The sequence below is a fragment of the Leguminivora glycinivorella genome, chromosome 14, assembly GCF_023078275.1.
Source record: "Leguminivora glycinivorella isolate SPB_JAAS2020 chromosome 14, LegGlyc_1.1, whole genome shotgun sequence".
Taxonomy (NCBI): Eukaryota; Metazoa; Arthropoda; class Insecta; order Lepidoptera; family Tortricidae; genus Leguminivora; species Leguminivora glycinivorella.
The window spans coordinates 11933815-11948869 of record NC_062984.1 but is presented as its reverse complement, the minus strand read 5'-3'; the positions used below and the strand labels follow the sequence as shown (position 1 = coordinate 11948869).

The 15055-nt window shown below is 40.3% G+C and overlaps 3 protein-coding genes across 3 annotated transcripts; all 3 read right to left on the bottom strand.

Moving 5' to 3' along the window:
- Nucleotides 1-264: 264 nt before the first annotated feature.
- Nucleotides 265-939, bottom strand: LOC125233552. Its single transcript, XM_048139607.1, has one exon. The coding sequence runs from the start codon at nucleotides 937-939 to the stop codon at nucleotides 265-267; it is 675 nt and encodes a 224-aa protein (XP_047995564.1).
- An 11518-nt stretch (nucleotides 940-12457) lies between these two features.
- On the bottom strand, nucleotides 12458-13493 carry LOC125233492 (uncharacterized protein K02A2.6-like). Its single transcript, XM_048139530.1, has one exon. It carries the CDS (start codon nucleotides 13211-13213, stop codon nucleotides 12458-12460), a length of 756 nt encoding a protein of 251 aa, XP_047995487.1. The 5' UTR covers nucleotides 13214-13493.
- Nucleotides 13380-14067, bottom strand: LOC125233551. The gene is made up of 2 exons (XM_048139606.1): nucleotides 13470-14067; nucleotides 13380-13384 (listed from the first exon to the last, which is right to left on the bottom strand). The coding sequence occupies exons 1-2, from the start codon at nucleotides 14065-14067 to the stop codon at nucleotides 13380-13382; spliced, it is 603 nt and encodes a 200-aa protein (XP_047995563.1).
- Between the last annotated feature and the right edge of the window lie 988 nt (nucleotides 14068-15055).

The following is a 15055-nucleotide window of genomic DNA, read 5'->3' as shown; positions in this document are numbered from 1 at the left end:
TTATATGTTTAAGATCGTCGTAACTACTTTTTATGATTGATATCAGAATAGAATTATACAACACTGCAAACGTTACTATAGAACGACTACTTGCATTATTAATTTTGCACATTGTAAGCCAACAATTACTATACAAAATTTCCCCCATAATACTTATTATGTAGCAAAAACTAAATAGTACGGTTATTACTAGGGTTAAATTATACAATACTGTTAATATGACAGTGCCTAAGAAACGACCTACTACATAACATAACCAACATATTACGAGCCAACAGAAGCAACACCAAAAATTTTTACTAGGTCGTCTTCCGAGCGCACCCTGTGAGATTGAGTGTTAGACTGGCGCCTGGCGTATACCCGACCGTCGCGAGTCCAGATGTATCTCCAGTTAAGGCGCGCGCCCTCGCGGCGCGCCTTGTAGAAGAGCTGCCGATTGTTGCGCGTAAGTCGTTCATTCACATAGAACCTACGAGGCGCGCCAGGAAGTTCGAAGCCGGAGGTGTCTGCGCCACGAGCCCGGCGGGCCGCGCGCAGCAGGTTGTCCCGGTGGACCCGGCGCGTCAGCCGCACCACCAGCGCCCGCGGCCGCCCGGCTGAGCCGTCGCCGCCGCCGCTGCCGTCGCCGTCATTCGGGGCGCGCTTCACGCCCACGCGCTCAGCACTAACCACATCTGTTGAATCCATTTCCACGCCCAACTTCTGCGCCACAAGAACTGCCAAATGGACCGGATTTTCATTATTTGTTTCCTCAATTCCCGTTATTTCGACTTCGGTTGATAGGAGCTCTTGATCCCGATCGTTAAGCTCGAGCTTTAGGCGATCTACGGTATTCATCAAATCCTGGATATCATGCGGCACGCCAGCTGGCTGCACGGGCTGATCTTCCAACGCCTGTACCCTTTGTTCGAGACTAGTGAGTCGGTCGTCTATCCCCATTGACGGTGTTTGTGAGTTTTTCTAGATTGATGTTCATCGAACTAAGTTCTTGACGCATGCCCGCTAACTCTAGTCGAAACAGTTGTAATTCACGGGCAAGGCTACTTTCACTATCGCCCGTCACGGCCGTCACATCACACGATTGGGTTTTGGGTTCCAAAGTCGAAAGGGATTGCGGTCCCAGAGGTTCCACGGACTTTTGTATTGCCTTTTTTCGCAACGTAACGTTATCGACGACATGATTACGAATCGGAGAGTTGGAATTATCACCGCCCTTCTTCGATGCCGCTTTGCAAGTCCAATTCACTTTTTCTGCTGTTGACACATTGTTTGAAGTGATACACAGTCTGTGAAACACCCTTTGGCACGTATCGTATTTACACCGTAAAACATCTTTCAGGTCCGTTATACTGTCTTTGCACCCAGCGGCACATACTAGGGGTTTTTTGTTCGGCATAATTGCTGATTGATAGTTCTTAACACCCTGTACCAAGAGACCAATCGCGCGGCGATAATCGTTTGAGACAGTACGGCGAGCGATAACGCACTGATATTCGCGGCGTTATCGTGGTACGGGGGCACACAGCGAGATCTACCGCACACTGCACTTAATTATGAACGTTGACCGAACCAACTTTATACACTAAATTTTTCTTCAAACACGTTATGTATTGATTAAACTTCAATAATTCGGGTTGATCACGTAAGTGTGTGTTGAGTCATGTAGGAACTGTACTAATTCTGATAACTTAATAAGTATAATATACTATTTTTTAGAATTTAATTTACGGGAAGCCGATGTTAACGACAACAGCGCGGTGTTGCCATTCCGTGGAACACATAGCAAAATTGCATTTTATTCACAAGAGTGCAAAGAAATTTCATACAAATTTTAATTTGATGTTTTGGTAGAATTTACCTATAAATGATAATTTTGAATCATAAATATATGATAAATTGATGGATTTGATTTAATTTGATATTGTATAGTTAGTATCTTGTTTGTGTTGGTGTGGTGAAATATCGTTTTCCCCTCACCAGCTCGGAAACACGTGTTTTGTCCTTTAATACCAGTGAGTAAAGTAATTTGACCTTGAATAAAGTCAAATTAACTGCTTTAAAATTAATAAAAGTAGTTGAATATAGTAATAAAGATGATTTACCACCTGTGAAACTACTGGAAGTAGTGATAAACGCAGTTTTTGCGTTGTAGTTTCCTCGCTATATTGAGGGGAAAAGTTTTGTGTTACACTCGGGTGCAAATGTATTTTAGTTCTCTGAATGTTTGAAATGTTTTTCAATTCCACACTCTGTGTTAAAATACAACTTTGCCCCCTTGTATAACAAATAACTATTATCACGCGGCCGTGCTTGCCTGACAGGGAGCTAGGCCATTAACTGATAAAGCCTAGCCGAACACTTACACTTACTTGGTGTGAGTTAATTGTAAAGCCCGTTTCTCAATCAGCAATTGAAGTAACATCTATCGCAGGTGTATGGTTTATTTAGAAAAAACAATGTTTTTAAGAAAACTATAAACTATGCCATTCTGTTTCCTATAATGGACCTATATGCCGAAGCGAAGTTAACGGAATTCAATAAAAACACAGTGTATTATTCTGATTATAATACTAAGATTGAGGTTATCTACAGTGTGAAAGCCTTATACGAGCGATAGATTAAACCAGGCTATATCTTTTTGTTATCTAAAATACGCACGCTAAAAACACGTAACACAAATTATTCTCAGGGTCAAGTCGACTGTCAGAACCAGAACTCTGCAAATTACTGGGTTAATTAACTAATTAATTATCGTGCCATGCATTATGCCCATTTAAATTTGTACGCAGTAGCACAGTTTCATCTGTTTTAGTGTTAAAATTGCACACCGAAATTTTTCATCAATAGGCTAGACTCATATCGAATTTGGCACAATAAATGATTGCCGTCTGTAGTATTTGACATAAAAAAAAAACAAGATTTATAGATTTTGGGTATTAAAAGTGTATGATGACTACGTATTTTCGATTTAAAATGTGTGTATTTTTTTATTTATTTTGGCCTCCGAAAACGCTGTCAGCGATGTAGTGACGTCATCGAATTCGAACCTTACAGCATGTCAAAACAATCACTGACATATTTATTGAACTTTATGCCTTCATACTTAAAAAGTCAGAAAATGTTGTTTTCGAATGGAATGACCTGATGCATAGATAATCTATAGATAAACATGACTATGTTGTTTTCGCCTGATTACATAAAAGTATACTTTAAAAATATTTTTCAGTACAGATGGTCGTTTTTTTACGCACTAGTTCGAGAAGTGGTTCACACAGGTCGAAACTTCAGAGGCTCATCTGTACTGAAAAACATCGTACGATACACGTGCGAAAAGGAAATTCGTAACTCGTGTCGATATAAAACACTCCTTTCGGTCGTGTTTTAATTAATGTATCGCCACTCGTTTCGAATTTCCTCTTTTACGCACTTGTATCGTAATGTACTATATTGCTGTTTTTAAGTCGTAATAAAATATGGTAATAACTTAAAAAAAGGGTCAAGTACCTTTTTGCTGTGTACTTAGGATAGCAAAAGTGAGTGTACCTACAAGTTTCTAATTGGGTGGCAACGCGCATGTGACACTGTTTGAGTTGCAGGCGTCCATAGGTTACGGTGACCGCTTTACATCAGGCGGGCCGTATGCTTCTTTGCCACCGACGTAGTATAAAAAAAAAACCGGCCAAGAGCGTGTCGGGCCACGCTCAGTGTAGGGTTCCGTAGTTTTCCGTATTTTTCTCAAAAACTACTGAATCTATCAAGTTCAAAACAATTTTCCTAGAAAGTCTTTATAAAGTTCTACCTTTGTGATTTTTTTCATATTTTTTAAACATATGGTTCAAAAGTTGAGGGGGGGGACGCACTTTTTTTTCCTTTAGAAGCGATTATTTCCGATAATATTAATATTATCAAAAAAGAAAAACCGGCCAAGTGCGAGTCGGGCTCGCGCACAAAGGGTTCCGTAGCAGCAAATATAATAAACTTATTATGTCAATTTATACACCTGCCAAAATTACAGTTAAATCAACCTATCTCAAAAACTATAAGAGATACTTTGATCAAACCAAAAATCGTTGAAAGAGTTAATTAGCATGCATCACCTCTATTTTTTTTAGAATTTTATACCCCGTAGTTATAAAAATAGAGGGGGGGGGGACATACTTTTTACGACTTTGAGAGCTGATATCTCAAAAACCGTTCACTTTAAGAAAAATGTTTTTAGAAAACTTTATATCATTTTAAAAGACCTTTCCATTGATACCCCACACGGGTATGTACATCGAAAAAAAATTTTCATCCCTCAGTTACATGTATGGGGGCCCCACCCCCAATTCTTTTTTTTACTATTTAGTGTCATAATTTTGTAGCGGTTCATACAACACATATTCCCATCAAATTTCATCACTGTAGTACTTATAGTTTCCGAGTAAATCGGCTGTGACAGACGGACAGACGGACAGACGGACAGACGGACAGACGGACATGACGAAACTATAAGGGTTCCGTTTTTGCCATTTTGGCTACGGAACCCTAAAAACGATCTTAGTAAACCCTTATTCATTTTTAAATACCTATTCAACAATATATCACGCGTTGGGGTTGGAATGAAAAAAAAAATCAGCCCCCACTTCACTTGTAGGGGGGGTACCCTAATAAAACATTTTTTTCCATTTTTTATTTTTGCACTTTGTTGGCGTGATTGATATACATATTGATACCAAATTTCAGCTTTCTAGTGCTAACGGTTACTGAGATTATCCGCGGACGGACGGACCGACCGGCTGACGGACGGACGGACGGACGGACGGACGGACGGACAGACAGACATGGCGAAACTATAAGGGTTCCTAGTTGACTACGGAACGCACCACGATACTGATTGAAGATCTAATAGAGTAGCTGTCTGTTTATCGGAAGGCCGTAGTCATCTGCGTTAATAATCAGAAATGTGGGCAACGTTTGCGTTTAGTCTGGGTAGATTAGATTTTTAAAATTAAATGGCCTCAGTCCCATTGGTGGGACTGTTTTGCCAGTGTCAAGGTGATATTTAAGCTAATTGTTTTAGATTGTGGTACGGTAAGTACGACAGTGTTCGGTAGTTGGCACTTGTAAATTGATAGCTAGATTTTACAAGGGCACGTGGACTATCGGCCGTTGACGACAAAAAAGGGGCTAAACGCGTTTCGAGATTAATTTTTCATCAGCTTCTTACTATAACATTAGTGTACTGCATAATAAGCTACCGATATTACACTTTAAACAACATTAATGAGCAAAAGAAGGAGAAATTATTCACGACACGATACCGCTAAGATGGCGCCCGTACCGGAAGTCTAGTCTGGGTGGATACCTTACTTATTATATCTGTCAATAAAGATCAAACTAGGATTTGTTTGATCTTTATTGACAGATATAATAAGTACTCGTAACTGTGACAAGTAGCAATTGGCATTAATAAATAAATATTTTAGAACATTCTTACACAGATTGACTAAGTCCCACGGTAAGTTCAATAAGGCTTTTATTTTAGGTACCCAGAACGATATAATAATATACACCTTTCCGTTAAATTCGACACGTAGTCAGTTTTAGTTAAATTCGCAAAAAAATCATCATTTTCATACATAATAAACGAATTTATTAGTTTGAGAGACCCATAAGAATAACATTCAAATTAGTGTCAAGTGATTGACGGCACATGTCAAAACAAATAACATTAGGAATTGGTAAAGGCTGTCACACACGTGTTCAGTAGATATCTTTATTTTTAGGGTTCCGTAGTCAACTAGGAACCCTTATAGTTTCGCCATGTCTGTCTGTCTGTCCGTCCGTCCGTCCGTCCGTCCGTCCGTCCGTCCGTCCGTCCGTCCGTCCGTCCGCGGATAATCTCAGTAACCGTTAGCACTAGACAGTTTAAATTTGGTACCAATATGTATATCAATCACGCCAACAAAGTGCAAAAATAAAAAATGGAAAAAAAATGTTTTATTAGGGTACCCCCTCTACATGTAAAGTGGGGGCTGATATTTTTTTTCATTCCAATCCCAACGTGTAATATATTGTTGGATAGGTAATTAAAAATGAATACGGGTTTACTAAGATCGTTTTTTGATAATATTAATATTTTCGGAAATAATCGCTCCTAAAGGAAAAAAAGTGCGTCCCCCCCCCCTCTAACTTTTGAACCATAAGTTTAAAAAATATGAAAAAAATCACTAAAGTAGAACTTTATAAAGACTTTCTAGGAAAATTGGTTTGAACTTGATAGGTTCAGTAGTTTTTGAGAAAAATACGGAAAACTACGGAACCCTACACTGAGCGTGGCCCGACACGCTCTTGGCCGGTTTTTTTAATAACTCGATAACCGTAAGAGTTAAGACGCTAGTTTCTAAGAGAAATTAATTGCATTTGATCTAAAGAACCTTCCCTTAAAGTTAACGGAATTCAATAAAAACAGGGTGTATATACATATAATATGGTGACGCCGGGCCGTGCTCGTTGACATCACCATCCCCTCATGATGAGAATCTCGTGAAAACCGAGAAGGACAAGTTCAGTAAGGACCTAGACTTAGCTCACGAGGTAACCACCATGTGAGATGTTGATTCGACGATCATTGTTCCGATAGTCGTTTCAACCAACGGTCTCATAGCAAAGAGTCTCGGTCTTAAGAGATTCTCGCTAGATGACTGGATCAAAGGCCAGATGCAGAAGCCGGTGATCTTAGACACGGCGCGGATAGTCCGACGGTTCCTCTCTCTGAAGAATTAACCACCGGCAGCTTGGGCCCTGCCCCGCTGCTGGCTGCACCCTAGGTTAGGTATTTTATAATGTGTTTATATATTTTGTATTTTTTTGTAAGTGGTTTTGTATTTTACTTTTGTAATTAATGGACAGTGAATCTGTGAGGACACACAAATAATAGCCTTTACTGGGCTTCGAACCAAGAACCGGTCGTCAAAAGAAAATTACAGCATGTACTTATGTAATACGAGAGCGTTCACATGTGATGATTCTTGCTCTTGTTTTATATTTTTAGGTATATTTCCCATTTCTGACCGAATTTTATCTTAACTTATTTACCGCCTGCAAGCAAAAAGAGCATTGTTTGCATTAAACAAAGCTGCTTTCACGTTGAACTGCCAGTTCTTTCTCCCAGTCTCGAGACTCGCAACATTCAGTACTGCGATTCAAGTATTTTATTCTATCTGAGTGTAAAAGAATTCTTACACAACTGGTTTTAAACTTTGCTTTGCTTAGCAACTTCACTTTTAAATCGACGGTTTATCTCCAGTCTTAGAATAAGATATCGTGCAGCACAGTTCGTACTAAACAAACATATTAACTCACGTATTTTATGTTTATGTCTTATACACGGTGTAGCATGTGGAAGCCGAAATATTACTATTTGTTACGTATCCGATAACTTACCGTAAAATACTGGTAAATATTTGTGTTTAAAACTTATACATATTTAAGATTAAAATAAAATAAACCTTAAAATGGCCGCTGAAAGTAATTATTTGTTATTTAACTTAAACAAAACTTAGAAATTCACAATACAGATGCGTATTTATAGATATTCATGTTTTAAGACAAATATCTGAATGTATAAAATATACATTTGATATGACTGTCAAATGTGTAGAATAAAATAAATAACAGTGTTCTCGTATGTAGTCATCAGCCTCTGCGAGAGACATTAAACTTCAAACAATTTTGTCAAAGAAAAGCAAACATTAACTGGGGCGCTCGTTCACCTAAGCCAATGGTGGAATTGGTTGATCTACATATATGTAAATAAATTCCCCAATCGACCCCTCTCCCTAGCAGGCAACTTTGGTCACAGTTCAAAATCGTGTTTCACTGTTACGAAGGCAAAATAAACTGAGTTACTAAGCTTACAACGTCGCTTGAATTTCAACCTTTGAGAAACAGTTCACAGTTTTCAACAGTCCGTCATAATTTTTTTTCATGTTTATACAAGTATATATTTCATATACATAAATCCTGTAAAACACTGTGTATGTGTATAAGTAAATTGTACATTACGTCAGACGCTTGGAAAGAAGGACTTACAGGGTGAGTAGGTATATAGTGATACGAAGCCTGTAAGCCATTTTCACGGCGAGGAATGCATAGTGCTTTTCTCAAACTTGCAATGAAATAGGCTAAAACTGACCATGTAAACCTCGATGATGGCGTTGTCGTAAGTATTATTTATGCTGTGGCGTTGTGTCATAATTTGACGTTTAGAAACAAATGACTCGAGCATTGCAGGCTTAGGTGGGGAAATTACTATGAAATTCCATTACATACCATCCTCACTCAGCGCACCAGATACGTAGTACTTCCCGACCTAATTTGAAGTACGTTAATGACAACATTTCATTGCAAGTTTGAGAAAAATTAACTATCAAAAATTGGCAACGTGCGTAACAGAATGGTTGTCATGAATTTAATGGGCATGTCCAATTGTCCATGTCAAACATGTTTAGAAGTTATTTGTCCGCACTTCTATATTATAAGAGGTGATATATTGGTGTGGAATAATAAGCACTTTATAATTAACTCCGTATATTAAAATAACCAGTTAACGTTACAATGGTCGGAGTGAGACTGGCGTCTCGTTCTCACATTGAAAGGATATTGCTTTTGGCTAGTCAGCTCATATCGCGGTGCGCACGTACTTGAATATGAGCTGACATAGCTATACTGTTCCTACATTACTTCCCCCTTAGGGAAGAAAAAAAAAATTACATAAAAAATTACATACAATTGAATAGTATCTGATATTTGTTACACCCTGTATGTTTCGTATGTTGTGGCTATTCAGCTATCGGACAGGTGCGCGTTTCGCTGACATAGCGTGACGCGCAGCTGTGCGATATGAGTACAATGTTACACAATGGAGGTTGTATTATATGATTACGTTACACAACTATAATTAGATATTAGAACTAAGTTTATTACAAAAATGTTTGATTTTTTTTTTTTTTTAACAAACATGTTCATTTATATACTGAATACACTTGATCATTTTGATAGCACTGAATTATTTGTTTTATTTATAACACTTCACTTAGTAAATCACAGGTTGTTGTTTCGGTTGGGGTTGGGCTGGTTCCCTGTGCACTACGACTGCTGTTGGCTGAACTCTAGCTACTGCTTTTAGTAACCAACTTCTTATACATTGTCTGCATTTGGACTGTATGAAATACAAGAGAAACAGTGCCAATATTACTGAGATAATTATGAGGATTATTCCAAAATAATTCAATTTCGTGTCTACTTGTCCAGTAACACTATGGACTTCAGCAATTGCAATACTGTTATGTGAACCATCCTTTTTGCTCTGTGCATAGCCCATTTTAATTATATTCAAAATTTACTTTTATTACACGGTAAATATATGACACACGTTGTGTGTTGTTAGTACCAATATTTTACGACAATTGCTTATAGTTGACACAAATACATATTTATAAGACAATATATTAGTAACACATACATTGCAAAATTCATTTAAATTAGTACAAAAATAATTCTGTGATCAAAGTTCATACTTTCACAATACAATCTCTTCAGCATTTTATGCTGTTATACATAACGTAAACACTTACGACATCATGACTAACGCTACCCAGCCAGTACTGTAACCGCTATGCTTTGCTATAAAACAACATCACATCATTGCCTTACTATGATAAATAAGACGGATAATGTCTGTTTTGACCGTTCGTATGTAATATAAGTCCCGTTACTGACGTAAAGTTCAACTTAAAACTTAAAGTATCTGATTTCCTAACTAGGGTGCGGAACATCATGTTGCAGAGTCCGACTTGAAACTGATTATACCGGTGTAATGAGTTTGAACGTAGTCTTCCCTCTCGAGAGATAAACTACCGATGCTACTTTTCGGAAAACAGGAAAAAACTTCCTGCTCCCGGGGTCCAGGCTCCATCCAGGAGATGCTAAATTAAACACAGTAGCGGACCCGAATGTCACGTTCTCTTATTCATCGATTAAAAACCTTACGGGTTTATTTATAACCCTACCACTTTTAGTGGTCCGCGGTTTCGAGTTAGCTTCGCTTTCGCTCTGCGTTGTAGTGGAGTCGCTTACCTTACGTAGGTTCACGCTATCGTTGACGTCATCATTCCAAACGTGAGCTGGCTTCAACCTATCAATTGAAATGCGAGCTTGCCTATTTTGAAATTGGATGAGAAATACTTTATCGTCTCTTTCTAAAACTTTAAATGGTCCCATATACGGTGGTTGTAAAGATTTCCTCACGGTATCGTCTCGTACGAAAACATATTCACAAGTTTGCAACTCTTTGTGAACAAATAGAGTACGGTTATTGCGAGAACCAATAGTTATCGGTTTGTATTGAGCTATTGTATCGCGAATGTTGTCAACTAAACTACAAGGATCGCTAGGTTCGTTTGACTGTGTGCTGAAAAAGTCTCCGGGCAACCGTAGTGCCCGTCCGAACATCATTTCTGCGGCGCTTACGCCGTTATCGCTACGTCCTGCGGCACGCAGGCCAAGCATCACAGTAGACAATTCGTTTTCCCAAGAGCCGTTGTCCATTCTAGCCATAAGGGCTGCTTTAAGGGTGCGATGGAATCTTTCCACCTTAGCATTGCTCTGGGGATGGAACGGTGTGGTCCTAATTCTATCTATGCCTAACAGTTTCATAAGCTCGCGGAACAAGTTACTTTCAAACTGGCGTCCTTGGTCTGTCGTAAGTCTGGTCGGACAACCGTAACGTGCGATCCAACCGTCGAATATAGTTTTGGCTACAACCTCTGCTGTCATATCCTGTATGGGAAATGCTTCCGGCCAACATGTACGCCTATCTATTATTGTAACTAGGTAACGGTTTCCATGTGGAGATGTCGGAAGGGGTCCGACTAGGTCTACATGGATATGTGTCATACGGTCGGCATCTTCAAACGTTCCTAATTTAGACATCGTGTGACGATTAATTTTTGATTTCTGACAAGCGATGCAACATCTTGCCCAATTAACTACGTCTTTGTTCATGCTAGGCCAAAAGAATTTCTTTGTAACTAGCTTACGAGTAACACGCGTTCCAGGATGACTTAAGTTGTGCACACTTTCGAATGCTGTACGTCTAAACTTTTGTGGTAAATACGGTCTTGCTTCTTCTAAAGAAATTTCACAATAGACAGATTTACTACATGTAGGTATCGCTATTAGTTTTAATTTTATATTGCTATTTCCGTCGTGCTGATCCGATTGCGTCATGTTTTTTAACCATTCATCTTTTGCTTGCTCGTCGGCGAGTTCTGCGTAGTCAAGTGATGTGGGGCAAACAATGGTCTCTATGCGAGAGAGTGTGTCAGCAACAACGTTCTCTTTCCCACTTATGTGCCGGATGTCAGTGCTGAATTCGCTAATGAACAATAGTTGCCTTGTTCGTCTTGGTGTTTCGTTATTATTCTTGCCTATATTTTCGAATGCTCTACATAAGGGTTTATGGTCCGTGTAAATTATCAGCGGCCTACCTTCGAATGATTTACGAAAATGTTTCAGTGACATGTAAATAGCTGATAGTTCGAGATCATATGCAGAATAACTTTTTTGAGCTTTAGTCAATTTTTTTGAAAAGAAACCTAAGGGTTCCCATTTTCCGTCAACCAATTGATTCAAAGCTGATCCTACTGACGTAGTTGACGCGTCAGACATTAAGGCTAAGACTGCGTCGGACCGAGGGTGGGACAACGTAACGGCTTTTTTAAGGCCCATTTTACATTGCTCGAACGCCTCTTCGGTCTCGCTCGTCCAAATTATAGGGGTCTTGTCTCGCTTTTTCGCGTTAACTAAATATCGGTCGAGTTTAGCCTGCATGTTCGCTGCTCCAGGGACGTGAGAGCGATAAAAGTTTAGCATTCCTAAAAATCTACGTAATTGTTCTACGTTCTGTGGTTTTGGGTAGTCGACTATGGCTTGCACTTTCTCCTCTAACGGCCTAATGCCCGTGGTAGTTACCTCATGTCCTAGGAACTCCAGCTTCGATTGTCCAAAGCTACACTTGGCTAAATTGATCGTTATGCCGTACTTGTCGAAACGCTCGAAAACCAGTCTAAGATGGTCCCTATGCTGCGCCTCATTATCGCTCGCGATAAGAACATCATCTAAGTAATTGAACAAGAAGTCGAGACCTTCCAGAACTGAACTGTTCATGAAACGCTGAAACGTTTGAGCAGCACATCGAAGCCCAAATGACATTACTGGAAATTCAAATAACCCAAAAGGGGTAATTATGGCGGTTTTTTCAACATCCTGTTTAGCTACTGGAATGCAATGATACGCCCTATTTATGTCTAACTTGGAAAATATCTTTTTACCTGCCAATATGAACGTAAAATCATGTAATCTCGGTATTGGGTATCTATCAGGCTTAGTTTGTGCATTTAAGGCACGATAATCACCGCAAGGGCGAATTTCGCCGTTCTTTTTTTGTTACAACCGTTAAAGGACTGGCCCATTGACTTTTGCTAGGCCTACAAATGCCTAACTCCTGCATACGACGAAATTCCTCCTTAACTTTTTTATACCTGTCAGGTGGTAATGGTCTAGCCCGCGCGAATGTTGGTGCACCCGTCGTTTCGATATGGTGTACCACATTGTGTGTGGGTGTTTCCTTGTATGTCGGTGGCTTTGTTATGCTAGGAAACTGCAATAACAAATCATGATACGGGTGGTTACCATTGACAGTATTAATAGTTGGTTGGTTGCTACGTACGGTCGGTGCGGTTATATTAAGAAAAGTCACCAGATCATGCAATTTGCGATCAGTTAAATTTACTACTAACTTGTGATGACTCAAAAAATCGGCTCCCAGTATTGGCTGTTTAACGTCGGCTATAACAAATTCCCATTTGTACGGTCTACGTAACCTTAAATCTAACGTTAAAACTTTAACACCGTATGTTTTGATTTCTGAGCCATTTGCTGCAAACAGTTTTAGATCAGAGCACTCACCCGCACGTTGTTTGTTCTGCACTGGTAATAAGGAAATGTCAGCACCTGTGTCCACTAAAAAATGCAGTCCAGTGTTTAAGTCTGTTACGCATAAACGACGGCTTGGTTTGATAGTACAGATCTCCGTCCTAGTCGCACTCTGTACTATCTCCGCTAGTTTTCCTGTTGGTTGAGTACCCATGCGCGGGGTTGGCGACATTTGGTGGCGGCAGGACCGAATCGGAAATGGTAGTAACAAAGCCAATCTGGTCTCCTCTCGGCTTGGTTCCGGTGGCGTGACGTACTCCTTGGTCTGGACGCTGAACGACCTCCGCGTCCTCTCCTTCCGTAACTGCGACCTCTTGGCCTTGCCCGTTCCAAGTCCATCATTCTGACGCTTAACTTGGCAATCTCAGCGAGTATCACTGCTGTATCTGCGGTTCCTGAGGTGTTCGCTGCGGCTCTGTGCGCCTGACTCTGTGGTACTGCCGCTGCTGCCACGTTAGGGGTTCTAGTGGCTTCCGATACGTCATCGGCGATGTTGGCCAGTGTGTCAAGATCGCTCTCCCTGGATGCTACCAAAACTGCGCGCACTGCCGTAGGTAGGTGATTCTGCCACATTATTCTCAGTGTGGCATCGGGGAAGCTGTCCTTAGCCAGGTTGCGCATCTTGGCCAATAGCTGGGACGGTTTTTGATCGCCCAGGTCCATTTCCCCGAGGACCTTCTCTACTTGCCTGTTTTTGGAATCTTCCAACATCTTCAAGAGCTTCGCCTTAAGCTCCTGATATCGGTTGGTGGCGGGCGGGTTTGTTAGAAAATCCGCCAGCCGCAGTATTACGTCCTTTGGCAGCTTCGACACCACCATGTCGAATTTGGCGTCGTCCCCTATCCGCTGTGGTGTTAATACTGCTTCCGTCCGGATGAACCAAACTCTGGGCTGGTCCACCCAGAAATCTGGTATCCGGCTCGACACTGAAATGGCTACCACATCGGTCGTTTCTGCTGCTGGTACATTGTCCGCGCCCGGTTGAGTCTCACTGCCCGAAGTTAATTTATTGGGATCCGGACTCATTTTTAATCACTTTAACTGTTTTTATTATTCACTGATCGTCCACTGATTCACGTCGGGAGGTCACCACTTTAGAAGTTATTTGTCCGCACTTCTATATTATAAGAGGTGATATATTGGTGTGGAATAATAAGCACTTTATAATTAACTCCGTATATTAAAATAACCAGTTAACGTTACAATGGTCGGAGTGAGACTGGCGTCTCGTTCTCACATTGAAAGGATATTGCTTTTGGCTAGTCAGCTCATATCGCGGTGCGCACGTACTTGAATATGAGCTGACATAGCTATACTGTTCCTACACATGAATGCTAGCGGGTGCCGTTAACTAAGTAGGTAACCCCTGACGCAAAAACATGGGGGTGTTATAAGTTTGACGTGTCTGTCTGTCTGTCTGTCTGTCTGTGTGTGTGTGTCTGTCTGTAGCATCGTATCTCCATAACGAATGAACCGATTTAGATTTTTTTTTGTTTGAAAGCTGAGTTAGCTGAGTGTTCTTAGCCATGTTTCATGTAAATCGGTCTACTATGTCGAGGGTTTTTTTCCAAAAAAAAAATTGTCACTATACAATTTATTACGGAAAAGCCGACAACATGAAGGCAGTACCAGACGTGAACATAGCGAATAGGTAAGTAATTATTCGTGTGATGACTTAAATATATTTCTTATAATATACAATATCTGGGCAACCGAGCTTCGCTCGGTTCTGTTTCGTATCCTTGACATGTGTCGCCATCTAGTTCAAAACTGAATAGTACCTACATCGAGCGAAAGAATTCTCAGCCTTAACAACACAACTACTCCACACGAGATGGCGCGCATTTCGCCACAAAAACTCAAATAGTGTATTTTCTATACGTTTTAGCCTTGACCTGTGTCGCCATCTAGTGTTTGCAATAAATAGTACTTACATCGACCGAAAGAATTCTGTCTTAACAGTACAACTACTGCACACGAGATGGCGCGCGAAGAAAAACGCATGAAAACTCGA

Coding starts and splice junctions, on each gene's coding strand:
- LOC125233552 (XM_048139607.1), bottom strand. CDS start 939: ATGGGGATAGACGACCGACTCACTAGTCTCGAACAAAGGGTACAGGCG.
- LOC125233492 (XM_048139530.1), bottom strand. CDS start 13,213: ATGTCGCCAACCCCGCGCATGGGTACTCAACCAACAGGAAAACTAGCG.
- LOC125233551 (XM_048139606.1), bottom strand. CDS start 14,067: ATGAGTCCGGATCCCAATAAATTAACTTCGGGCAGTGAGACTCAACCG.